We start from the raw sequence: 27,939 nt of genomic DNA on the forward strand, positions 1-27,939 counted from the left end.
AAGTACTCCAATCCCTCCAAAAAAGGCATTACCTCCACTCCCACCTTCCTCCTCGCCTCCAGCTCAGCTCCCTGGGTGTTTTTCCTCCGCCACAACTAACGCTTGACGAGGCAGAACATCCCCCCCCCCCCACCCCCGCTCCACTCAAGCCCAAGGGAGGGTGCAGCCAGAGTAAATTACTTAGAAGAGAAAGGAAAAAAATAAAATTAAATAACCACAGCAGACAAAGGCTTCTTGTCTTAAAAGCCTTACTCAGCCAGCACATTGGGCAAGTTGGCACCATGCTCAGGTGATGCTGTGCAAGCAGGGGCTGTGCTGGGGTTGCTCTGGGCACCCCATTGCAACACCCTCCCAAATTCAGCAACAGGAACCCCCAGTGTTCATCCAGGCACCCAGATTTTTAGCAGGTGAGTAGGACCCAAGATTCCATGTTTAGGGAGATGTGTAAGACCTGAAAGGTTTGGCTCTGACTCCTCCAGCAGGATGCAATTTTTTCAACAGGTTGAACTTGTAATTGTGTATTTTTCTCCCCTATATGAAAAAAAGAAAAAGGAGGAGGAGGAGCAGAATGGACTCATTTATCAAGTGCAGGCAAACACTAGGCTGGACTCAGAGTCAGTGACACTTTGTATAATGGCATTCTAGTTTGTCCTCCTAAATAATTTGTATTTTAATGAGCCCTCTTGCTCCAGCAGTAGTTTGTAGCCCCCACACTTTCTCAGGTCCTTCTGTGCTTTAATTTGATTTTTTTTAAATTTCCGGTGTCATATTTTTATTAACAAAAAGAAAAAGAAAGGCAGGCTTGCTTCCCTCCTGGCTTACATGGGAGCAGGTAATGAATCTCTGAGCGCAGGAGTCGTCTCGGCTCTTATCTCCATGGCCTTGCTGTTCCCAAACCTACTTATTTAAAAAACTCCCCCATCATGAGATAATGGGAACAGAGAAAGTCAGCAAAGAAACAAGAAGGCAATCAGGATCTCTACAGAAGCAGGGGAGCACCATGATTTCCACCTGTTCTTCTCCTGCTGGGACAGGTCTTTAGGTCAAGATACCGTAAATGAGAAGAAGTCGCTTCAGGGAGTGCAATCACGAGAGATGTGCTCGACATCAAAAAGCTATTTTGCAGTGCTTGGTCTTGCTAAAGGCTCCTCCATTTGGGCCATGCTCAGCTTGCCATGAAGTGGTGGCAGCCCAGACCTTGCAACCCCCATGCTGGTGGTGGGGTGGCTGGGCCAGGGTAGCCGGGGATAACTTGCACCCAAATTCCAGGTGCTCTGGGCTGAGGTGTCCTGCCTGTTTGTGGTGGGTCCCTGGGGAAGAGCAGTGAGGCTCTGACCCCATAGCAAAACTGTGTGGGGCAGAATTGCCCCATATCAGTCACAACACAGCTGCGGGTGAGGGCACTTCCAGGCCACTTCACCACAAATTCTGACCCATCCAAACACCAAGCCACACTTACACCACTTGCTCCTGGAGGTTCCTTGAGCTAGAAGGTGCAGTGGGTGCAGTGACACCCTCTACAAAGATCAGCAAAAGAGAGGGAACCAAAGGTTGTGGCAGCATCTTCCCTTGCCCACCTCTGAACCCCATCACCACAGATTCCTGCTTATGGTGGGGACAGTGACACCCCCTCAGTCCAAGTGCCAGGCATTGGCCCAGATGAAGGATGGAGCAGAGATGGCTGAACCAGTCAGGAGGAGGGAATGAGATATGGTGAGGGCCACACACTCCCCGACGTGAGCCTAACGAGTCTCATTAACAGCAAGGACTTTGTTCTGCAGCTGGGTGGGATGCGGGTGGGGGATGCAGGATGACAGAATCCTGACCTTTTCAGGCAAGGAAAGAGCCCTGGAAAGGTGACAAGCTCTGGAGGGGTTTGCAGCCTAAGCCAGGTGAGGATTGGGGTGATACTGATGAAGCAGACACATCTAGGACAAGGTGACCCAACCGGTCCACCCCCTTTCAGGTTCCCTCCCCAGCATTCCAGGTCTGTGGGAGAAAAGAGCCACCAAACACTTAAGAGAGAGGTCAGAAAAGCAGCATCTCCAGTCCACACAGTTTCACTGGGAGACAGGATAGAGAAGAGTTTATAATCAAGACTATCCAAAAGGGAGGCTTGGCTTAAAAACCTGCAAAACCTCAGCAAACCTGGTTAAAACGTCAGCCTAACCAGGCTCAGCGCAGCTCTCCCCTTCAGACTGGGGAAACAAATGTTACAGGTTTATATACTAATTTATTTCTACCCATTTAACAAATTAATGTGTCCCTCCCATCCCCCTTCCCTGGAGTAGCAGGCTCTGTAGCTCAGACTCAGTGATACTCCTACTTCCCAAAGCCTTGGAGATACGCTTGACCTTCATTAGTGCCCTGCTTTAATTTCCACCCTCCCTTTGCTAACCCTCCCCGATGGAACTCTGCCAGGCTTTCTCCCTCCCTGGGGACCATCCTTGCTGCTATTTTGTTGGGTTTTAATCACCTTCTACTTTGATGCCTCCAATCTTTTACAGCCTTCCCCCATGCTGTGCCATGTCACCGGCCTTTTTGGGAGTACCAGATGGACCAGCCAGATTACTCTTAGGAAATATCTACTCTTTCCTTGGTTTCTTCCCTACCCTGGGAAAAGCTTCAAAGCTGCTCTCCCTGCTGGCAGGATTCCTCGGAGAAAAGCTCTGTGGACAAGGCCAGCAATCACAGAGTCCCAGAATGGTTTGGGTTGGAAGAGACCTTAAAGCTCATCTCACTCCACCCCCCTGCCATGGGCAGGGACACCTTCCACTGCCCCAGGGTGCTCCAAGCCCTGTCTCACCTGGCCTTGGACACTGCCAGGGATCATGGGGCAGCCACAGCTGCTCTGGGCAACCTGTGCCAGGGCCTCCCCACCCTCACAGGGACGAATTTATTCCCAATCTCAAAACTATCCCTGCCTTCTGGCAGAGGGAAGCCATTCTCTCTTGTGCTGGCACTCCATCCCTTGTCCAAAGTCCCTCTGCAGCTCTCCTGGAGCCCCTTTAGACACTGGGAGGGAGTCTAAGGTCTCCCTGGAGTCTTCTCCAGGCTGAACTCTCCAGCTCTCTGTGCCCAAGCAGCCTGGCATTACGGCTTCAGATCTCATCCAGGCTTCACCAACTGCCCTAACCAGCCCAACACCCACAGGCTGATGCACCAAACCCCCGCTGTGCTTCCAAGAGGGTGCTCTCTCAACTCCAACAACCTCAAGATTGTTTTAAACCCCCGAATAAAGAGTAATCACTCTTCCAGGTCTCATTTACAGCTCTTGTTTTCGTTACCACTCCCAAACAACATCCAAGCCTTATCTGAGTGTTAAACTCCCGGCTTTGGAGGTATCCCCTGGCAGCCACTTTCACAGACTCAACCCAAGGGCAAAACACTTTCTCATGGACACAGCTGCTTCCTTAAACAGACCCTGTGTTATGAGATAGGGAGATCAGACAGTGTACGCTCTCTGGCCACTCATTAGCTTAGAGATCCCCTTCTCCCTGCCTCTGTTTGGCTCTAAGCCTCCCCCACAGCTTTTTCCAGCCTCTCTCTCAGTGATTTTTTCCTCTGGCTGGTAATTGTTCTCATTGCCCTTGGCTCACAGATGGTCCTTGGAGAGCTCACTGTTGATGTGGTGCCAGGTCTGCTCCATTCCAGCTGCTAAAGGGCATTAGGAGACCGGCTACCACTGTGCAGAGACCTTTCCTCTGATCCATCTGCCCTTCCACACCCAGGCAATCACTGGAAAAGGCTTTGCTCACCACAGCTGCCACAGCTGGGCCATGCCTCGGCCCCATCCCAGCATCCAGGTCACCCTCCAGCCCCTCTGCCCCCCACGCTAAGCCTCCCCATTCTATCTGGATCTCCCTACCCACCCTTCCTCCCTGACAGTCTCTCCTGCCATGCAGCTGAGTCACTTCCCCTTCTCCAGAGCTCTCCTTCAAGTTTTCCCATCCCCTTTGGCTTGGGAGCACCCCTGCAGTCCCAGTCCCAGCAAACCTCACCCACAGAGGGGACTCCTGTGCTCAGGGAGCAGCCCCTGGGCTGAAATCCTTTATGCTGACAAACACCAGCACAGGGTGCCCAGAGCAGCTGTGGCTGCCCCTGGATCCCTGGCAGTGTCCAAGGCCAGGCTGGACAGGGCTTGGGACAGTCTGGGATAGTGGAAGGTGTCACTGCCCATGGCAGGGGGTGGAACAAGATGAGCTTTAAGGTCCCTTCCAGCCCAAACCATTCTGGGATTCCAGCCCCTGGGGTCCAGCCCCGCTCCACGGGGACAAACTGGGACTGCCACCCAGGCAGGATGGATGTGAGTGGAAGAAAACAAGGGGGGAAAAAACACAGCAGAGCAGAGAGGAGGTGAAAGGAGGTCTTATTTTTCTCCAAGCCAAGTTGTTTTTGGAGGCACAGACACTGAGTTCATTCATGAAGCAGCTAAGTGCAGGGTTTTCAACGGAAACAATGAATTAACAGGGATGAGCAGCAACAGGATAAATGACCTTTTTCCTGCCTCCCTGAGTGTCCTGTTTCTTTCCTAACCAAGCAGCCAACAGCTCCTTTAGCTTCAAGGCACTCAGCCCCAGAGACCTGGTGCCTCTAGAGAAGCCCAAGGGCTTAGAGAGGAGCTTTCCACAGAACCTCCTTCCCTGTGGCTCCACACCCTCCCCACTAAACCCATGGGAGCTGGGGGCTACAGAGAACCCCACATGGCATTTGGGATGTGAAGAATGGGTGTTGCCACCCAGCAAGGCAACAGCCCCATGGCCAAAGCCATCATGGAATGAAGCTGCAACAGAGAGATTTCAGGCTGGAAATCAGGAACAGGCTCTTTACCCAGAGGGTGGTCAGGCACTGGAACAGTCTCCTCAGGGATGTGATCATGGCCCCAAGCCTGACAGAGTCCAAGGAGCATTTGGATGATGCTCCTATGTTTGGACAGTCCTGCAAGGAGTGGCAACTTGGACTTGATGATCCTTATGGGTTCCTTCCAATTCAGAACCACAGAATTGTTTAGGTTGGAAAAGCCCTCCAAGACCACCGAATCCAACCATTCCCCAGCACTGCCCAGGCTACCACTGACCCATGTCCCCCAGTCCCACATCCACACAGCTTTTAAATCCCTCCAGGGATGGGGACTTCACCACTGCCCCGGGCAGCTGTGCCAGGGCTGAACAACCCTTTCCATGAAGGAATTTTCCCAATATCCAACCTAAACCTCCCCCGGCTGCCCCCTCCTGTCAGGGACTTGTGCAGAGCCACAAGGTCCCCCCTGAGCCTCCTTTGCTCCAGCCTGAGCCCCTTTCTCAGCCCCCTCAGCTGCTCCTGCTTCTCCAGCCCCTTCCCAGCTCCGTTCTCTTCCCTGGACACACAAGATACTCTATGACACTCATGATTCCAAGATCAGTGCCCCGAACACCAACCCACTGAGACCCAACCAAACCCATCCATGGGAGAAAGATCCCAGTCCACTGAGAACCCAGTACCCTTCACCAGGGTGCAATTTCTCTTCAAAGACATAGAAGGGAAGTGGTTTGACTGGCAGTTTCTGCTATCTCAAAATCTATCAGAGGGATACACTACCCTATGCTAACAGAACGGATTAAAGCAGAAGATAAAATGCTGTTCCATTATCTATTTATTAAAAGCACTTGAACTGCTTTTATTCAGTGTACATCTCCCAGTAAAGAGGCACTCCTTGACGGTGTAAATCAGTGAGCAATTGTGTTTTAACAGCCTTTAGAATGGCATTTCCCCACGCTTTTAGACAGAGTATCAGACAGAAAACCTCTTCCAAAACTCACTTATCGTAACAGGCGAGATCACAGAGCTCTTTACTGCTCCTCTACCACCAAGACAAATACAAAATGGGCTTCTAAAGCTCACAAAGCAGAGATCATTCCCATTTCTGCTGCATGAATATCCTTAATGACAGGACAAAATAAATAATTTTGTTAGCAGGGGAGAACTGCAGCTCCCACTGACGGATGGGACTCCTGGTAGGCGATGAAATGCAGGCTGCAGCTCCCAGCCCGATGATGCCACCTCTGTGGTAGCTGCGGGTTCTGTGGGAATTAGCTCTTACAGAACCAGCAAGGATGAAGCCACTTCGAATCTAGCAGTTCTTTGATCAAAAGGGGAAGAAATGATGCCAAACTTTCAGCAAAAGATTTCAGGTGTGAATATAGCAGTACCTGCGAACTGCACAACAAAAGGGAGGCTGCTGGACTCTCTCTGCTTCACCAGAATAAATCAGGCTTTTGCTTGGTTGAGGATAGTTTTCCATCCCAAGAAATACTCCCCCTTACTTTTTGTTAGGCTCTGCTGCTTTGGTATTCTAATTTTATTTACAAAGTGTTTCGATGAAGAAACCTGGAGCAAGAGCATTCATGAGCTGGTTGGATTTCAAATGCTGGTGGAAGACAAGCACAGCAAGCTTCACCCTGAGCCGTGGAAGTCAACGAGGCCTCCCCTGTGGACATGAGCAAATGTCAGATCTGATCAGGAGAAGAGGGAAAGGAGGGAGGCACATGCATGGGGAAGGACACCCATGGTCTGGAAACTGTGTGAGCAGACGGATGGATGGAGGCAAGGTTTGATGGAAGGATGGATGGATGGATGGATGGATGGATGGATGGATGGATGGATGGATAGGCAGATGGATGGATGGATGGACGGGTGCATAGATGGACAGATGGATGGATGGACGGATGGATGGAGGCATGGATGGATGGATGGATGGATGGATGGATGGCTGGCTGGCTGGATGGATGGACAGATGGATGGACGGATGGACGGATGGATGGACGGATGGACGGATGGATGGATGGATGGGTGGGTGGGTGGATGGATGGTGACCACATTGCTGCTGTCAGAAGGACCTCAGCACAGTGGCAGATTCAATGCTGTGGTTGATATCATTGCTCCTTCCTTTCCTGTGGCCACCTGCATTTCACCACCTGCTGCAGATGAACTGGGGCACTGCCTTGCTGGGGAAGGCCCAGGGCCCAGTGGTGTCACCTGCAAGGACACCCCTCCTTGGGGTGGTTACCCAGTCCCATGCACCCCAAACTTCTGGCTGCTCTTACACAAGCTGAATTCTGACAGGGCTGACAAACCTGAAAGATCATTTCAAACCACAATCGCTTCAAATTCAGCCTGTGACCTCCTTGGCAGGATCTCCCTTCAGCACAGCAGCCCCAAACAGGAGCTGACAGTGCTTTGCAACCTTTTGAACCAGCACTCAGGTCCCTTGGGTACTGAGGGGAGGGTTTCTCTCAATGGCATGCAAGCTCCCCAGCTCTGACAGCCCTGCTCTTGGGCTGCCTGGGAGGGCACCAGCATCCCATTCAGCGGTGTGAAAGGTCACTGGGGAAGGTGAACTTGTCACCAGGAATAAACCGCTACACAGAAGTTGTGTCACGTCTTCTCTCTGGGAGGACGGAGCCAGCCGAAGCCAGAGAAAATCTCTCCTGACGCCGGTGGGGTTTGGATCTGTCCCGGAGCAGCGAGCAGAAATGCCAAGCAGCCAGGAGTAAAACCTCTCCTCAATGACATGGGTTATCAGCTGGCGTGGAGGGAGCCCCAGGGGACACCCAGGGCAGGTGTCTCTTCACACTGAGATGCCAACCAGTGCAGCCCGACTATCTCCTTAACGTAAGTCACCCCATTACCATAAAGCCTGGACAGTGCCAGCTTCCCAGTCAGGCTAAATAAATCCCTTCCCTTTGCCTCCCCTGACAGCTCATCTTATCCAGAGGTATTCTGAGACAAGAGCCACCAGCACAACAGGGAGAATTGTAAGGGTCCAGCTCACGAGAGCGTGGCTGATCCCCTGTGCTCCTGAAATGTTAAAGTTCCCCAGATGAACCTCCTGGTTTTCCACATTTTACTACCTTTATCTATCAGAATGATGTTAGAGAAGATTTTATTTCTCTCTGAAATGGGTAGCAAGCCAGAAGCAGAACTACAGCAAGGGTGATCCACATGGAAGGGAGCAAATCTCGCCTGATCTGCTGGGAGGAAGAAACCAGCACCAGCCAGCAGCAGTGCCTTACCTGGCTTTCCTGGCTCAGCAATGTCCTAGGAACCTGAGCACGGGTCACAGACCCCCTGAACGAGATGTTCTGCAGGGGAAAAGATCATGTCCTGCCACGCTCTGCTTGAAGCTCAGGAGAAAGCAGCCCAGACCAGGGGGGTGATCAGCAAGGCCAGCCCCTCAGCCCGCAGTGCTGGCAGGCACAGGCTGACACAGGCAGGGGTGTCACCACATCAAAGGGCTGTCAAGCCCTTGTCTGGCCCCTCTGCTCCTCCCTGAAATGTGGGTCAAGCCACAAGGTGACAGCCAGTGCTAAGGGAGTCATCCCTGCCCACCAAGGTGCTTCCAGCACTGTATCAAAAACTAAAGCCAAGCAATAAAAATTAAAAGAGAAGTAACATGGATCATAAAACCCAAGCACAAGACTAAAAAGTCCCTGGACACTGATGTATCATTAAGACAGGGCATGAGACTCCCCTCGCAGTGTTGCCAGGTTTCCTTTCCATGAGAAATCATCCAGGTTTCTGATTACTGTTTTACCAAAGATGGGTCAGGCTTTTGTCACCTGGCTCTCCAGTGTTAAGGAAAAATGGTGGTGGAAAGGCTTGGGGCTTGTGTGTCACCCCTGTACACCACTGCTTGTCCCTCATCCACCCAGGGGGGCCTTTGTGGCTGAGACCATCAGTGCCCTGAACCAATGACTGCACTCACCCTGGTCAGGAAGGGTGCAATGGAGAACTGCTGGACAGATCCACAGAAACATGGAATGTCTTGGGCTGGAAAGGAACTATTAAAGGCCATCTAGTCCAGCCCCTTTCCCATGAGCGGCGTCACCTTCCACCAGACCACGGTGCTCCAAGTCCCTTCCAGCATGGCCAGGGATGGGGCATCCACTGCCTCTCTGAAAACTGGTAACTAAAATAAATGGTCCCAGCCTAATGGGACTGCTGGGTTGTCCTCTGATAAGAGAAAACATTATTTTGTTAAAATTCTCCTTCCCCCTACCTTGCAGTGATCTGTAACTCACAGGCATCCTCCCCCATCCCAATATCCCATTTTTCTCCCACTTCTTAAGGTTCCACTGAAACAGCAGCCCCAGCACCAGGAGTTTTATGGGGCTAGAAGTCCAGATTTAACTCTTTTGGACACAGAGCTGAGGTTTTAATCATCCCTGGTCACTGAGGAAAAAAAAAAAAAGGGGGAGATTCACAGCCCCCATCACCACTGCCCATCATCTCCATCCCCCACTGGTCCAGCCCTGCTGGCCCATTAACATCCCCTCCTTCCTGTAAATATTTCCTGAGCACTCCTGCCCGCCCTCCTGCCCTCAATTAATCGTGGCCTGAGGGAGAAGCAGGTAAGAAAGCACTCAAATTTAACTGATCTCCACAGATGGTAAAAACAGAGCTCAATGAGACGAACACAGGCAGAGGGGATGGGCAAGGGCACAGCAAGCAGGACAGCAGAGCCCCTCTTGCCCAAACATCCTTGCCCAGCTGTCCTCATCTCCCAAAACTTCAGGGCATTTGAAGAAAGTCTGCATGCCACAAGGTTTTATTCTTTGCTCTGAAACAGGTTATCCTTGCAATCAAAACTTCCCCTCTGCTGAATCCCATACTCCCAGAGCCATCAGGCCTCTCCCACCAATCCCAGTGGGGTGGATGTCCCACCAGCTACACTCATCTCATGACACAAGGCAGAGGCTGAGCCCACACAAGCTCTACAGCTCCCAAATCCCATGGGAGCCTTAGAGACCACTGCATTAGGAGCCACTGCATCTCAGAAGCAGCAACGGCAAGAAACCTCTGGAAAGGCCAGGTTGGATGGGGATTTGGAGCAACCTGGGGTAATGGCAAGGTGTTCCTGCCCATGGCATGGGGTTTAGAACTAGATGAGCTTTAAGGTCCTTTCCAAACTAGACCGTTTACTAAACCATAAACTCTATGATAAGTATCTCAGGCTCCAAAGAGCACCTCCAGCTTCCATGGGGATGCCAGAAACACACCTGGTACCTTCAGCAGGGTACCCAGCTCTCAGCTCCAGCTGCAAGGAGCCACAGGTCACCAACAGAGCAGCCCTGGCTTTACACAAAGGTGGTTTTGCTGGAACAAAAGCAAAGGCCACAGAAATAGGTTGATTTTTTTTTTCTTTTCTCCTAAGATGTGACTAAACTCCACGAGCAGGTAGTGCCTGGGCATCCTGCAAGCATCCTGCAAGCAGTGCTTTCAACATGAAGGAACAAAAGGCTGCGGTGGGGAGGAGAATGGTGGGAAACCTTACGGGCTCCCGAGATTCATTTGAGACCCGGTGTTTGCAGCACAGGCTGTATTTCATCTTTTCATAAGTAACTCTTACCGGGAAACATTACAAAAAAGGGGGCATTTCAAGGCAGAAAAGTTGGTCGCCAAACGCCATTTTATTTTATTTTTTTTAAACCTTTTGTTAGCAACTCTTCTGGGGAGCAAATCCAGCAGAGGCAATACAGTGCAGCGTGCACTCCTAAATTAGTTTCCAGGCACTTGGGATGCTTTATTATTCATTTCCTCCGAATATTAGGTAATGCCTTTCACCCCTTTCAAAGTCTATACGAGGGGTCTTTGATGCATTGTGGGACTTGAAAGTTTCAGGTCTAAAGAAGCATTTCTTTTAAGTCCTCCCTTTTATCAAGCATATTCTGTTCTGTTCGCTATAATGCACACAATGGCATGAGAGTCTTGACCTGCTTCATGTCTGATGAGTTGAAATCTCAGATGCATAGGATAAAACAGCCATTCCTAGCAATACAGCTTAAACACTTAGGGCTCTATTCAGGCAAATATTACCCAGGGGTCTGCCACGCCACTGAAAAGCTGCAGAAATTGGCTCTGTAGACGGCTGACCAATTCAGCAGTGAGAAATGACCCCGCCACATTAACTCCCCTTTTCATTTCACCCTGGGCGAGCCAGGGTCTGGAGGTAACCGCAGCAGAAGGCGAGAGCCGGCTGAAGCCAGATTCATTTTCTTTATATAAAGTATTTTTGTGTGCGTGTGTGACCATGAATGTCATTATGCGGATCTGCAAAAGAAGGGAAGTAATGACATTAGGGCACAGGAATCAGGGAGGTTTTTGTCTTACGGTGACACCAGAGCGCTGTCACATCTTCTGGACAAGCAGAATTTGTGGGCTTTAAAACGCTGCAAATGTCTCAGAAAAGCAGGTCTCTGCCTCTGCTGAAGGTAGGTGGACTTCGCTGGATCACTTTACACCATCCAGCATCAGCCACGTGTTAACTTCTTGTTAATACCTCTTGTTCCATAATAATTTACCCTGTTCCATAATAATTTACCCCGTTTATAGGTTTTTTCACCCTGTTTTTTCCTCTTTATACGGCAAGCTCACTTAAGTGATGGCCCCTGTCCAACAATACAGTGGACCCAGGGAAGGGATGCAAAGTGAAACTTGTTATTGCAAAAGCAAACACATTTCGGTACAAAATACCGTGGTTTTGTCCTTTAGACAATCGCACTGACATGTTTTTACAGAAGTACCAGCTGGCTATTTTAGGATATTAATCTCCTCTTATCAATCTCCTCTTGACAGGTTAGAACTGGGAAAGATTTTTTAAAGGGCAATCTAGAAATGCAGGGCTGAAATTTAACGTATGTGCTGGAGAGTTCCTAAATGGGCTGAAGCTGCTGGAATTTGCCTTTCATGTTCTATACCCTAGGAGCAAAAGACGCCTCTACAACAAGTCAGAAAACAAGTGTTCAGACCATATGGGGAGATGCTCATAAAAGAGACAGGTCCTGTTTTTCTGACTCCCCTTGCCTGCCCCAGTGCTACACCTTGGTATGACCTGCAATCCCATCCTGTCAGCCTGAGACCAGCCTTGATAACCCCAACATTCCACTGCAGAGGCCACTTCCGAAGCTGTATACAAAGGAAGAAGTTCACCTCGCATGAGTAAAACCCAGCAATGTCTTCCCTGATACCGGCAAAACATCCAGCAGCACCTCCAAAGCCTGTAAAAATGGGAAATATGCATCTGCAGTCCCTGGCCCTGGTGTGTGTGATTTTAGGATTAGCTCTAAAAGCAAATCAGATCCACAAGGATATAATCTCCCAACCCATCCACCTTGTCCAGGATGCTGCAGACCCAGAGAGGTGAGCACAAGCCTGACTTTTGAAGGATGCTGAGCATCTCTCCCATAGCTGGCACAGCAGTAGCAGCAACAGGTACCAAAAATAATATGATCAAGGTTGGACAGGGCCTTGAGCAACCTGGTCTAGTTGAAGATGTCCCTGCTTATTGCAGGGGGGTTGGACAATATGTCTTTTGAAGGTCTCTTCCAACCCAAACTACTCTATTCTCTTCTACTCTACTCTATTCTCAGCTCTCACGTTACCCACCTGGCTAGAAGGCTTTTTAGGAGCCCTCATAAGCATCCTTATTAAATACCATCAGGACATACATGGTTTGTGCCCCACACGTGAGTGGTGCCTTGCTGGTCTGCCAGAGGGCAGACAAGTCATCAAGCTGACAACTCATCATTGTGCATCCTACAAATCCTCTGAGCCGATAAGAAAACTCAAACAACGTGAAGATTTATCGGTTTGCAGGTGGAAATCCTTTCAGTCAAGACAACAATTCTATTCCTTTTGAGGTAAATGAAGAGTTTTTGCTTGGGGACCCCATCAGCAGCGGAGGCAGCACGAGGATGGGACCCATCACTCATAAGCCAGCAGAAAGATGCTGATGGGGGTGTCAGCACAAATTTTTAAAGAGCCTGAAACAGCTCCTTTGAGAGAGAGAGACAGAAGAAAAGAAGCAAAACTGAAGGAGAAACGAAATCTATTTGTAAACCCCAGGCAGAGCTGACACGAGGCAGCTGGCACAGGAGTGCAGGGATGATAATGGAGCCTGATGGATAGTTCACAGGATTATTAGATACCCTCCAACTCAAATATGCTGAGGAACCAATTATTTAATGCTAAAGACAGCACAAGCAGATGTTTAATAAGCTGGATCACTTCAGGATTGCTGGAGCTCAGGGGGCCAAACCCCCTCTGGTGTAAGTCTGGAAAGCCAGCGCGATTAAATACCCGGTGCCTCAGATACACACTCATCACCATCTCTGCCAGGAGACTGGGGGGCATGGAGGGGAAACACAGCTGGAATTTGGGAGCAGATGGGTGCAAGAGGTCCCTGGGGAGGGAAGCACGTTCACCACCCCAGGCTGGTGATGGCACTCAGCTCTGCAGCCAGTGGCCTTCCACACTGCCTTGTTTACAGGAGTAAGGGTTGCTGCTTGCAGGAAGACAGTCTGGGTTTATTGTCTAGCTGATTGCAGAGAGGCAGCAGGGAAGCAGTAGGAGGTGTGGGAGACAGAGAGAAGTTTAGTCTGTGCTCCAGGCACTGATTGGAACCTGTTTTGGAGTCTGGGATGATGCCTGGGAACAAAGCACCCCTTCTCAGGCTCTTCTGCTGGCAGGGGTGTTGGGGGAAAGCAGGGTCTTAGCACCCTCCCTGGCTGCCTTGTCAGGAGATGAACCTGCAGACACACAATCCCCTCACCTGGGCTGCTCTTGCAGCCAGCGAAGAGGGATGGGCTTCTGCTCATCCTCAAGTGCTGCCCAAACTGGATCAGATGTAACATGGGATAAAAACATCCCCACTAACTATAAAGGGCCCCTCTGTTTTTGAATGTCTGAAGATTGCTTCCTGAAACCACATTGTGTCAGCTTCTCCCTTCATCTGCACCCAAACTGTACTATAGGAACTCAGGTGTGTCTTAAAAATCTGCATTTCCCCATGATCCAACCTCCACCAGCACTGCTCCAGTAGTCCAGGGTACAGCAGAGATGAAAGAAAGATGTAAGAAACAAATTCTTTATGATGAGGGTGGGCAGGCCCTGGCACAGGGTGCCCAGAGCAGCTGTGGCTGCCCCTGGATCCCTGGCAGTGTCCAAGGCCAGGCTGGACAGGGCTTGGAGCAACCTGAGATAGTGGAAGGTGTCCCTGCCCATGGCAGGGAGTGGGACTGGATAAGCTTTAAGGTCCCTTCCAACCCAAACCGTGGTTCTACAATTCTGTGATAAACCAGCACCGAGATGCTCCTCAGACCCATCACACAGTCACAGAGGAAAGATGTGGGAACTTGGTCCCTGAGGGATGGGAACAGGCAGGGACTCACAGCATGGCTCTGCTGAGGGTTTGGCCAGTGCAAACTAGGAAGTTGCTCACGAGAAGATGGTGGAAAAAAACCCAGCCTCCCACCTGACACAGTGCAAAATATCTCAGCTCAAAAACATGAGCTCAGGGTCTGGCTCTGGCATATCTGAACCAGATAAAAAAAGGATTCTCCTTTCTTCCTGTTCAAGACCTCTAGGCAAACATCCAAGTCACAGCCTCCTGTGTGACAGCTGCAGAAAACAGGTCTGGAGAGGACCTTGAAATGCCACCCAGATCGTAGCCCCACGACTCGGTCTGAACGGGGCCAAGCACAACAACAGCCAAAAGCACTCCAAGCATTAACAAATATTGTTGCTTGGTGCACTCCTGTGCAGCTGCCAGTGTATCTGCCGCCTGCTCCTTCCAGCGCTCAGCACTGAGAACACACATAGTGATGAGAGCATCTTCCACGGATTTACAGGAAGAGCAATTAGAGGTTTGGTTGCTGACAACAGCAAAGAATCGTAGTAAAGATGATTTGTGCTGATCCATTAACACAACAAACTACCTGCTCTCCCACAGGAAATCTCAGTAACTAAAGAGCAGATCAGAACCCCAAGACCCCAGAAAGGTATCAGGACAACCACACAATACGCCCAGGTTTGCATCCTGCTTGCCAGCTCTCCCCACAAGGCTCAGCCTGGTGTGTACTCACCAGTACCCTTGGTTTTGTTTCAAAATCGTGATGCTCCTTTCGCTCTTCTGACCATCTCCTAAGGAAAAACAGGAAGGGACAAAAACAAAACAAAACCCCTCATCAGATCCAGGACTGATTATGTGGTTAAGAAGGGCTGGCTCTGGAGAAGCCTTGCTGGGACGATGAGAAAACTCGGAGCCAGGCCTGCTCCTGCTCTCCCACCACACGTGCTTCCACAGTCAGTTCACCTGCTCACCACCCTTCCCTGTGTCACAACTGGCAACGCCGTGCCATGGAGGTGGAAGCCCACCCCATCCTCCCACTGTATCACATCTCCAGTGACAGCTGGGAGATGAACACCCCAGGAACAGATCACACTGAGGCAGCTTTGGGCTGCTTCACCCATCCCACCCCACAGATAAACATTACACTTTGGTCCCCTTGGGATTATCAACTTCCCGGGGCTTCCTACGCCCACAGTTCAGTTACCAGTGATAGCTCGGTGGTACCTCCAGCAGTACCTGCAACAAATCCACATTCTGCAAATGCTGGGGTGCGCAGAGGCAAGGTGTATGAGCAGCATCCCCCCAGCTCTGCCCATGAAAGTCCCCTGTCCCTCCTAGCTTGGGAAAACCTTCTGGAGAAATGGAGCTCTACAGAAGCTCCTGGCCACCACTTGCACTTGCAAATGATGGAGACTAGGGCTTGCACTTCCAGAAGCTCTGTGTGGGAGGCCTGGTAGCTTGGCCGGAGGTGGGCAGGACTCAGGGCTGATGAAGGAGATCAGCAGAAGGATGTTTTGGGGTACTTTACTCCACTTCAGAACAATCTCAAGGTGTGAGACGCCTGCCAGCAGGCAGCCATCGTATCAACAGGGTCCTGAGTCCCCCTATGACAGCCTGGAAGGGTGGACCAGGCCTTCTCCTGGGTGAGGACACAGAGGAAGACCATTGTGGCTATTACAGGACTGGGCATATAAGATGTAGGAGTGCTCAGGTGGAAAATGTTCCTGTGGCTCAGCAGTCAGATGGAAACAGAGTACTGCACGCCAAAGAAGCCATGATCTGGGGTATTTTCCTTAAAATGGCACCACCAACTCACATTCATCCTTAAACCTGGGTTTGTACCCGAGTCCTGGCCAGGGTCAAGAGGTTCCCTCTTGCTCATGGAAGCTGCAAGGGAAACAGGATCTCCCTGCCAAGGCTTAGTGGTGTGCAAAGCAAGGAACAGCCACTCACTGCGTGCAGTCTCTCCATTTTACATGAGAAGGCTGAAATCAAGGTGAGGAAACACTTGTTACCATGGGGCAGCTGGAGGTGGAGACACTGCCTTCTATTCCCAGGTTCTCCAAGAGGTTCTAACTGAATCAATCACCCAAGCATCTCTTTTACTTCTCCAGGCAGCCCTTGAATAGGTTTACAAGTGTAGGGTCCACCAGCACTATTTCCCATTACTCATGATACAGAGAAGCAACTGGGATCCCTCTCCCAGCTTTTAGACAGAGCCACTGATCTTGATTCAGCCTTCATGGGATTCTAATTCTCATTATTTTCATGGGAAAGTGTCAACAACATTTTCCAAGTCAGGCTGACACCTGGATGACTGTCCCAGGATGGAGAAACCAACGGGCTGTGATCACCCTACCCAATCTATTTCACTGGTAAATAACTCTTGAGCACATACACTCAAGGAACAGAGCAAAACCATGAAGGGTAATCCTTCTGATGGCCTCTAATTTTCCTTCCCATGCTTCTACAACCACCAGAGTGAGGACATTTAGGCAGTCTGAGGACACTTAGGCAGTAGGCAATGCATGGAGCACATGTGAGTGGTGGAGCACAGAGTGGCTGCAGGCCAGCCCCAGGGCCATGATCAGCCCCAAGAACGGGACTTCCCTGCAGCTAATGAGTCCACGTGCTTTCAAGAGCATCCAGCTGCTGTGAGTTGGTGCCCTCCAGCACAACCTCCTTCCTTAGCCAGGGCCCTGTTCAGATCATTAACTCACAAGGAGCCACTGCTACCGAGGACTAATGGCTCGTTTGCCACTCTACAGACAAAAGTGATCAGCAAGGGCACAAAGAGCTTAATGCAGGCCGCTGTCAACATGCCCACATTGGACCAGCACCGTCATCTTTGTTTAAGGCAAAATTCACAGGGGAGGCTGCAAAAATCCTGCAATGGACCCTGGCTTCATGGCAAAGCTCATCAGCTCTGCTTGGGTCGGTGCACAACGTCCCTCTGGCACCAGGGCAGGGGCTGGCACCACATTTCCCTTGAGCAACGCTGGGCTTCAGCTCTAACTTCTAGCTAAAGTCTCCTTCTCCTCTCCACAGGTCCTTCACTGCAGCTGCTCCCCACCGACAGGGGAGCTCAGGTTGCAAGCAGGTGGGGGTTGGTGTCTTCTCACATGTGATAGGACCAGAGGGAATGGCCTCAACCTGAGCCAGGGCAGATTTAGATGGGATATGAGGAGAGATTTCTTCACAGAATGGGCTGTCCAGGATGGCACAGGTTGCCCAAGGCAGTGGTGGAGTCCCCACCCCTGGATGTGGCACCTGGGGACATGGGGCAGTGGCAGCCTTGTCAGAGCTGGGGCACAGTTGGACTTGATGTTCTTGAAGGGCTTTTCCAACCTAAATGATTCTGTGATTCTGTGACTCCACCTCAACACCATTCAAATCGCTGTGTGAGGAACAGAAGAATTCTCACAGGACAACAAATGGGAGTTTCTGGGCTACAAAAAGGCTGCACCTGAATCACAGTTTCATTAACCCTCAAAGAAGAGCGGCTGTGAACAAACACATTCATGATCCACCCTCTGAACCAGAAGATGCCCTGGTGTCCTTGTAGCAGTTTCCAAAGTAGGATGGGCATTGCAGAGGGCAGACCAGGCTTCATTCTCCCGTTCCCAAAACACACGTGCGATGAGAAGCTACAAATCAACCAGGCTTGCCTGTGGCTTCCCCTTCAGCCATAAGGTCCCTTTTAGCTTCTTGGGGTGGTTTGCAGAATGAATCGAACACGCCCTCCTGGAGATGACATTCAGGTTTCTAATTACCCTCCCTGAATACATCACTGACGTGCCACATCAGCTCACTCGAGGGGTTGTTCCTCTCATCACGTGCTGCCAGCAGTGGAGCTTCTGCCTCTCTTCAGCACACTGACCTCCCCCTCGCCTGGCTGGGCTGAGCTGCTGGGCTGGGAAGGATGATTGCCAGATAAACTGGTGATGGGGAGTGCTTGTCCTGCTCTTGAGGTCAAGCCCATGTGAAGAAACAGCCTTTATCACAGAATCACAGCTCAGTTTGGGTTGGGAGGAGCCTTTAAAGGCCATCTAGTTCAACTCCCCTGCCACGAGCAGGGACATCTTCAAGTAGAGCAGGCGGCTCAGAACCCTGTCCAGACTGACCTTGAAGGTTTCCAGGACTGGGGCATCCACAGCTTCTCTGGGAAACTTGTGCTGGTGTTTACCACATTCATTGTAAAAAAACTTCTTCCTAACAGCTGATCTAAATTGATCCTCTTTCAGTTTAAAACCATCACCCCTTGTCCTATTGCAACACACCTGGTTGAGAATTTTGTCCCCATCCTTCTTCTAAGTCTTCCTTTAGGCCCTGCCAGGGGCTCTGAGCTCTCCCTGGAGCCTTCTCTTGTGCAGCTGAACACCCCCAGCTGTCCCAGGCTGGCTGCAGAGCAGAGGGGCTCCAGCCCTGGAGCATCTCTGTGGACTCACTCCAACAGGTCCATGTCCATGCTGAGGACCACCAGAGCTCTCTCCAGGGTGTCTGCACTGAGAACAGCCCTACCCTCAACAGAACAAGCACTCATGTATTTCCAGTGGACTTCCAAGGCTGCCATCCATGCTCTAGTCCTGACCAGCCAGCAGCTGCAATGTAGCTCACCTGAAGCACAGGATTGCCCTGGGCTGACAGCCAGCACAGACCACGGACATGTCCTTCCCCGTGTCCAGGCCACAGGGTGACCCTCAGGGACATTCTGATAAACATGCACCAGCCCCTGGCACATCAGGCAGGATTCAGCTCCAACTAAGGCATCTCAGCTGGGGTGCCTACATGCAGATCCTGGCTTTATTTGCCTTACTGCAGGTTCTCATTGCAACACTGGACTCCCTAAGCTATCCCAGACCCATGCCTGGCTTTGCCAGACAAAACCCTGGACCTGCATCCCTCCTGACTGACAGATGGAGACTAAGCAATGTGTCCTAGGGCAAAAATGGACAGCCACACCCAGCAGCTGAATTGTGACCTACATATGTGGTGGCTGCCCCGGCTCTTGCTGCAGCCCATGGGGATGCAGTTGGCACGATTTGGGTGTTTGGTTTGGGTGAGCCATTTAGTTACTCAAACTCCAGTATCTATTTTGGAGTGTGAAACACCCTCCAGACTCCACCGGCCAAACATCCACTGACTCTAAAAGGAGATTGGGCACCAAGTTAATATTTTTATCTCCCACTGCAGCCTACCTCCAGCTCCTGGTCTAAGTTTCTACAGCTCCAAAATAAAACCCATTTGCATGGGATGGGGATGCCCTGCAGCTCTGCTCTCTCAGGCCCCTGCTGTGATGAGCAGCACAATCCTGGCACATCCACATTCCAGGATGGCTCCAGTGCTCGTGTGCCTCCTGCATAACAGGACTGAAACAAATAAATTTGACAAAGAAAGGAGAAAGAACAACTGATATGCAAATCCATGTCATAAATCGTTCATCAAATCTGTTCTGCAGTTTTGAAATAATCTCAGAGGTTGCTTCCCAAGTGCTGTTTGCAAACCCTCTGTTAATCTGGGAAGCAGATGCTGTTACAGTAGGCTGTATTACAGCATCTTCAAGAAATCCCCATCAAATATCACTTTTAAATGCCCATGACTTTTGCAATCAGTTGTTTTTAAATCTTCTTGGCATATCTGAAAACCAAACATCATAAAAAAACATTTCCTGTGATTCAGCTGTAATGAGTCTAAGCCTGGGGAAGAGCTCATCTCACATCTCCTTTCATACTCAGATGACCCCCCACATTCCTCCCAGCAGCCTCTGCCCATTTCCTTCATATGCCCTGAAGAGCCTTTGACTTCCCCAGACTCTTCCTGAGCTTCACTGAAAGCCTGTGTTGCCTCAAAAAGGGCAGTGCCCTGGAGATGCCCTCTAGAATCACAGGAGCCAAGTCACCCACGTCCCCGCAGAAAGTCCCACATGGAAAACATACTCTGAAAAGGCATTTCTGCCATGCCGTGGCACACATGGACATTTCATTGCCTAGGAGAGTGTTTGGGATGATTACTGCTGGGGTTTTTTTATTGCCAGCAACTGCTCCTTCCAGCAAAAAAAAACCCCGCCCTGAGACAGATCATCCCTCCCAGCTCGGAAAGAACTGAGTGTGTGGATCATGCTCAGAAGGAGGAGTGACCTGGCTGCATCTTCGGGCTGACATCCTTTCCAATCTCCAATGCTCAGTTTTCCCCCTCCTGTGTGAGAATGGAAACAACAGTGTCAGCTGTGGTTGGAAAGGGCTTTGAAATCTACAGGTGAGAAGTGTAGGTAAGACAGCGCTGCACTCTTCTAGAAATGGGGGGAGAGGGAAAGGCAGCAAAGGGGGGAAACCCCCACATAATAAATAATACTCTACAAATTACATAAAATGAACGCATTAAAAAACCAATCCTCCAAGAAGCAGCTGCTTCATTCTTTGCTGTTGATAGGATCAATATAAGAGAGGAAATTGCCACCTTGTGTTCTGCAACACATCACACCAACTTTCCTTTACAAACCCTAATGCGCCTGATTGCAGTGTCAATTTAAAATTTACCATAAAACGCAGAATCTCATAAACTTTACAACCTCAATCACACTCAGCCAGTGTTTTCACCCAAATCACATGCACAGGCACCCGCTTTGCTCTCCAAGGAAACACAACGACGTGCTGCTGACAGCAGATGGGAGAGCAGACCAGGGCACCACAGCTGGGATCTGCCTGTCCTGGGCAGCCTGGATGAAAAGAGAAGGAGTCAGGTTGGAAAACAAGACGGAAAATGTACCCTCGGATCTCTGTGAGACAGCTCATCCCGTGTCCAGCAGGATGAAGGGTAGCCAGAACCATGGTTTTTAATGAAGGTGCCCAGAGAACCTGTGGCTGCCCCATCCCTGGCAGTGTCCAAGGCCAGGCTGGACAGGGCTTGGAGCAACCTGGGATAGGGGAAGGTGTCCCTGCCCATGGCAGGGGATAAAACCAGACAGCCTTTAAAGGTCCCCTCCAAACCAAACCATTCTATGATTATATTATCAAATACGACATGACCTCAGGTGCAGCAGCTCTGGCGCCCCAAACACGCTACCATCGAGGTAGCACCAGCATCCCATGATGCTGAGCCAACCTCCTTGCACTGGAACATGCTTAAAACACAGCTGTTTGAAGCCCTTTTGCAGGCCCCGATGGAATACCCCAAGTCATTTCCCTAATCTGGCTGTCCTTCAGAAATTTAAACCGCGCAGCTCCTACGGAGAAGACGGTGTGAGTTTTTAATGCAGGGAAGGAGCACGCAGCTACGCCCGTGCCATGAGCTGACCATTTGCTTCTCCAGGCATGGGTTGCACTCAAGGGTTGACAAGGGAAAAACTAATTAGGCTCCTAATGTTGCTTCCTACATAAATCTACGTCCTTTTGCTGTTGTCACTTTGACAGAAAACTCACTTCTCTGCAGGGGTACAAAGGATTTTGGCTAAAGCATAACAAAAAGATGCATATTTCAAGTTGCACTTCCCCAGAAGCCATAAAACTCCACTCAGTGTCTGCAGTCAGCATGCACCCTGTAAGCTCTGCCTTAAAATTCTCCCTCAGCTCAAAACTACGGGATATATTTAGGGAGAAAAGTAACTTTTGCAATCAGCTGCTTGCCTTTGTGACTGACTGAAAGTGCAATGAGACAGATGCTTGCAGATACAGCAAGGGTTAAACCTTGGGAGAGGACAGGCAGGACTTGGGGAAGAAGCAGTTGATCAAAGGGTGGTTCAAAAGTTACTTAAAAATAAACCAGAAAGTAGAACTTCCCGGCGGTTGCCACTGTAATTACAATGCAGACAACGGAGCCGTGGTGCTGTTAAGGTTACTGGATTTTCCTAGCAGCTGTGTTTAATTTACTTAAAACATGCAAAGCCATCAGGTCAGATCCCATTAGCAGAATATCTCCAGAGTGCTGCAAGAGCCCAGCCAGCCCAGCACCACAGAAATGCTGAGGGCAAAACACAAGTGTAAAATATCCCTGGAGAAGTAAGACAGCAACGTGCACTGCCTTCCCCCTTGGCTGCAGCAGAGGCTGGGTGGTCAGTCCTTCCTGCTCATCCAAGGACCATCTATTGCCAAGGCCTCCTAAGACCACCACAAAAAGAAATCCATGAAAATACCTTGGCTGTCTGTGATGGAGAAGGATCTGGGACCAAGCATTTAGGGAAGTCCTTCAAGTGTGTATTTGCTGTAACCCAGGTTCTCTGTGTGTCCTACAACTGTACAATGTCCCACCTGGATCCCTCCACTTTCCAAGCATCCCCCTGATGTCCACACTGCCTTAGAAGACTCACTTGTCCACAGTCACGCTCAGAGTCCCTCTCAGAGATGGGAGCTTCGTGGATTTGTGGGTCAGCATTCCCCCCCGCGGAGCTCTGTTCACACGGATATAATTCGGGACCACACGATTCATCAGGAGTCTTTCCAAAACACAACAACAAAAATTACAACCTCCTTGTCAGGAAAAAACCTTCTAGAGATACTTTTCTGATTCATTGTTGTTGTTGTTGTTTTTCATTCCTTTTACTCTGTCTCAGCCCTCTCTCCACCGAATGAAACATCAGAGTTTCATCCTCTGCTCGTGGCCCCTGCCAGTTCAATTCTTTTTCTAAAATTAGCATCCTGAGAGATGCAATTGCTAGAACAGGAGGTGTTAGGTCACGTTTCGGTCCCTGCACATCAGGCTAAGTGCTTCTGCAGCCACCTACAACCACCTCAGAGTCTGAACCTCAAACATGCCCTGCTCCACTGAGCCCAGCAGAGTGATGCAGCTTTAGTGGGTGCCGATGCCAAAAAAAAGAGAACTGAAGAGAAGGACAGATAACACACCACATGCTCCCTTCTGCACATGACCCCCATATAGAGTCATTCCTACAGAAAATGGGCAAACAAAGTAAAATAAAATACTAGAAAATACAAGAAAATGTATTTCCCAGATAAGCTGTGGCTGCCCCTGGATCCCTGGAAGTGTCCAAGGCCAGGTTGGATGGGGCTTAGAGCAACCTGGGACAGTGGAAGGTGTCCCTGCCCATGGCAGGGGGTGGAATTCTAAGATCTTTAACGTCTCTCCCAACCCAAACCATTCTGTGATTCTATGACTCTATGAATAGAATAGAATAGAATAGAACAAAGCAAACTAAAAATAAATAAAATCATCCTAAGTAAAACATCACAAATAGTAGGAAAAAATCTGAAGGAATGGGTTTGCTCACGGGAAATCTGAAAACATCTGACATGCATGATCCTCACTGTCATCAGAACCCCTCCTGAAATCATCATCTCCTGCCACTGTGTGCAAGAAACCCCAGCCTGGCCCTGGAGATCTTGGAGCAGCTTAAGATCATTCTTCCAACATAAAACTCCAACATAAACTCATTCCTCATGGCTTAGAAAGGTGTGAGACTTATTTGCATAATAAATGACAAGTCAGGAATATAGATTTTTGTCAGATCAACCCTCCCTTCCCTTTGAAAGAAACCTATTTATTCTGAGTAAATTGTCTCTTCTCCAAATAAATGGTGTTTGTAGTCAGTTTAGCTGGCACGATACACATTCTTTTGCATGCCTGTAATGAATTTTCACAGCCAGAGCCCTAATCCAGTCTAGTCATGGAGGGTTTATCACGACCTCTTATTTTATTTCTACCAGTAAATGGGAATTGCTTTCCTTATCGCTATCTAGAAGCACCTGAGTGATTTTTGCTTCATATTTCCTATCCCACTGGAATTCAGGATGCAGCGTTATCTGATGCTGTACAATTGTCACTCATGTTAGCTGCCTTTTCATTTTAATTTGCTGGATTTATTGCTCTTTTTTTTTTTTTTTCCTTTTCCCCCCCAAGAGATTTTACTTCAGATCTGAGTCCTTCCTTGCTCTTTTCCATCCTCCTAGTCAGATTTCTTGGGTGATCCTCAGGAAGGCAGGATCAAGGCTCGTCTTGCCTTCATCTGCCTGATGTCTTTGAGCAACCTGGGACAGTGGAAGGTGTCCCTATCCATGGCAGGGGGGTGGAACGACCCAACCCAAAAGATCCTAGCATGCCTTCCCTTGGCAGAGCACTCAACCCCTGGGCTTGTCCCAATCCATCCCACCTTCCTCCACTGGGGAAGCATAAAACTATGCAGCAACAAGCAGAAATTATCCCTAACTTTGAGCTCAAACAAATCCATGAGAGCAAGGGCTTCCTGATGTGATCCCTATGGCTGCTGCAAGTAGCTCTGAGCTCCAGAAATCTGGACCTGCTGCTGCTGCTAGAAAGGCATGAGAAGACCTGTAAATCCTGCAGATAACACTGTGATGGATCAGTAGTGGCAAGACATTAACCTTCACTCTTGAGGAGACACCCAAATGATAACACCTGTAGTCATGCCACTCCAGAGTTATCAGTCTTGTCACTTGTGAAGATAAATCTATCTGACCTAAGCCATCATCCTACGCCACTCTGCCTTCCTTGCTCAAAATCCTTGTAGATACCAGCAGGGATCAGGGAAATCACACCTAATAATCAATTGAGTGTGTGCAACTATGCTCACATGGAAACTATTTCCTTCAGTACGTTAAAATAATTCCGCAGAGCAAGGGAAAAACACGGTAGGCTTGAAAGCTGGTCTGCAGGGAAAGTGCTACATGTCAGTGACAACTCTGGAAGGACAGAAAACAGCTACCAAAGCCTCAAGGAGCTGTCACACACAAGAAAATGTAAGTTAATTAAAGCCACTTAAACAAATACATCTGGGACAGGGGCATGGGATGTAGGGAGGGAGAATGAAGTGATATTAAAAGCTCAGACACATGGTGAATCCCAGACAGGAGACAAGGAAACTTATCTGGCAGAATCCAGAGGAGCCCCTTGCCCTGGAGCTGTGCCAGAGGGGGCAGTGAGAGCCCCCTCTGCCACGGGGCTGTGGCCCACCTTTGGGCCCCCTGGGGATGCACAGGCTCAGCAGATCCACCCCTCCTCTGGAAAACAGCACCCAGGCTCCACTGATGCTCTCCTGGACCAAACAGCACTGGCTTGGAATTATAAATCCAACACTCCACAACGTCTTCCCTCCTGTCCCCACCACTCAGCTGAAATGAGAACCACGTGCAAAGCATCCCTCTGGCAAAGTGTAAGGATGTAAATCCACCTCAAACACACCACTAGGGCCCACATCCACTCCCTGAGCCCCCAGAGCTGACTTCCCTCCTGCTATGCTCAGAAGATGACGACCACAGGCTGCTCACACCAGCCCTGCTGATACAAAACCACAAGAAGAAAGATTTGGATGGGCTCTGTGTATTTTTTTATTGCAATCAGCTCCCAAAGAAACTTAAAATGTTGGTGTTTTATATATTCCTTTGAGCATTGATTCAAAAGTGGAAACAAAACACCTACATGAGGTTGGGTCATCACGGAGATGCCGAGCCAGCCTCTTGAGATATTCCTGGTTGGGAAGCAGGGCTGGCCAGCCTCAGCACGAGGCCGATGGGGGGGGAAACAGGAAGCAAATCCATCTGCACACCATCAAGCCCCCGCTGCAGGATGACAGCATGCAAGACTGCTGTCTGCAAGAGGAAGTCTTGCCATGGCATCAGCCCGACCCAGTTGGAGCGCATGGAAACACAGATGGAGTGAGGAGGATCCAGGCTTCCAAAGCAGCTTAGTTTCCCACCCTCCCCTAACTGCTGGGATGGGGGTGATGCAGCAAACCCAACACCAACCCAGCGTGCTCCTCCAGGAAAGCCATGGAGCTGCTGGGATCTGGTTGTCTTCACTAACTCCTCCTTGGTTAGCAGGGAGCCGAAGGAAGGAGTTAGTGAAGGACCTGGGTCACACAGGACAAGGTCTGAGATCTCCTTCACCCCTCAGCATATTTTCTAACACCAAACCAGGCTTATTTACACATATTCTATTCCAACCCTGGGTGAGATTAGCTCATCATAAGTCCCATGGCTCCAGGGAGAGCTCAGAGCCCCTGGCAGGGCCTAAAGGGGCTCCAGGAGAGCTGCAGAGGGACTGGGGACAAGGCATGGAGGGACAGGACACAGGGAATGACTTCCCAGTGCCAGAGGGCAGGGCTGGATGGGATATTGGGAAGGAATTGCTGTCTGTGAGGGTGGGCAGGCCCTGGCACAGGGTGCCCAGAGCAGCTGTGGCTGCCCCTGGATCCCTGGCAGTGCCCAAGGCCAGGCTGGACAGGGCTTGGAGCAGCCTGGAATAGTGGGAGGTGTCCCTGCCCATGGCAGGGGGTGGCACCGGATGGGCTTTAAGGTCCCTTCAACACAAACCATTCTGTGATTCTACAGCTCTGCAGACAGCACTAGAGCCTGGTCTGATGTAGCCCAGGACCACAGCCCCCTCTCTGCCTGCAGCTCTGGGCAGGCAGCCAAGGCCCCCCACCCATGGCCCGAACCCCTTCCCTCCCCAGGGTGACTTCCTTAACACAGCCCAGCTGCCTGCCCCCACCCGACAAGGGCTGACAGATTTGTGCTGTCCCCTTAGGGTGGGGTAGGTACATTTATTTCCTCTTTGGAAAAAAAGGAAAGAAAAAAGGAAAAAAAATATGCAATTAACCTTTTCCTCTCCTCGCAACAGGCAAGAAACTTCCCTGCCACAGGAATAGTTTCAGGACTAAGATATCTGTTCCCACAGCTGCACCAGTGCTATTCTGGCCTAGCTAAAATTAAAGAGCTGAAGTTGTACATGGGCCTTCATGAAACTGTCACAGGGACCACAAGATTAGAGGGCCGGATGGTGACCTGGGAGGCCAAGGTCTATTCACAGCTGCGGCAAGGGATCCTCATGTGTGTCCGAGCATGTTTCTCCATCCCTGCTTAACAGAATCCTGAAATGATTTGGGTTGAAGGGACCTTAACAACCAGTTCCAACCCCTGTCAAGGGCAAGGACACCTTCCACTATCCCAGGTGGCTCCAAGCCCTGTCCAGCCTGGCCTGGGACACTTCCAGGGATCCAGGGGCAGCCACAGCTGCTTGGGGAAACCTGTGCCAGGGGCTCACCACCCTCATCATAAAGACTTTCTTCATCATACCTAGTCTGAATCTCCCTGCTTTTAATTTAAAACCATCAACCTCATCCTATCACAACAGGCCCTACTAAAAACTCACTATCTTTTTTCTAAGCCCCCGTTAAGAAAGACCAACATATATTGCCCGGCCACTTCCAGTGCCCATCCTAACACCAGCCAGAGATCCAACAGCACTAAAAAAAACAGGAAAGCACAGGATAACCCCAACATCCCAGCCACCATCCCACCACAAGCAGGTCCTCTGCCAACAACTGTGCCAGCTATTGTTGGCCACATCAAGCCCGGTCCAGCGGCCCCGCTGTCAGCATGCAGCTCATTACTCTGCCAAGGGCTTTGAAACGCTTGGAATATGAAAGGTGCTCCATCAGATCAAATTCAGCTTCGTTTGCTATTACGATGCAGTGCATTTCTTTTGTCTGCGACTTTTGATGATGTGCAATTGTTCCCCTCAGTCAGTATTTCGGAGTCATTAGCTGGAATTAGTAAAGTTCCCGCTGCCGGACTTTTCCAAGGCTCTGTTCTCGGGCTACAAAGAGTCGATGAGGAGTTGTCCTGCTTTCACTGAGTTGGAAGCACAGCGGGGAGCATTCTGGGGGGAGCAGGCAGTCTGCTCAACTCCACTTTTCCCCTGCAGGCACCGGGAAATGCACGTGCAGGCAAGATGCTGTGGGTGGTCACCCGGGGCTGGTGCTTCCCAGCGAGCACGGAACGTGAGACCCTTTCATTTGGTTCCTC

The 27,939-nt window shown here is 50.2% G+C and overlaps 1 protein-coding gene across 6 annotated transcripts in view; it reads right to left on the reverse strand.

Annotated features, from left to right (window-relative positions):
- The window catches only part of ZBTB7C (zinc finger and BTB domain containing 7C), a 151,071-nt gene that overhangs the window by 59,078 nt on the left and 64,054 nt on the right, over nt 1-27,939 (reverse strand). For 5 of the 6 annotated variants that reach the window (XM_048292682.1, XM_048292688.1, XM_048292685.1 and 2 more), the window contains one exon: nt 14,901-14,958. The exons of the other annotated variant lie outside the window; for it this stretch is intronic. In XM_048292682.1, coding sequence (XP_048148639.1) covers nt 14,901-14,958 — 58 coding nt within the window. The remainder of the gene's footprint in view (nt 1-14,900; nt 14,959-27,939) is intronic. 6 annotated transcript variants of the gene reach the window in all.

The sequence above is a fragment of the Corvus hawaiiensis genome, chromosome Z, assembly GCF_020740725.1.
Source record: "Corvus hawaiiensis isolate bCorHaw1 chromosome Z, bCorHaw1.pri.cur, whole genome shotgun sequence".
Classification (NCBI taxonomy): domain Eukaryota; kingdom Metazoa; phylum Chordata; class Aves; order Passeriformes; family Corvidae; genus Corvus; species Corvus hawaiiensis.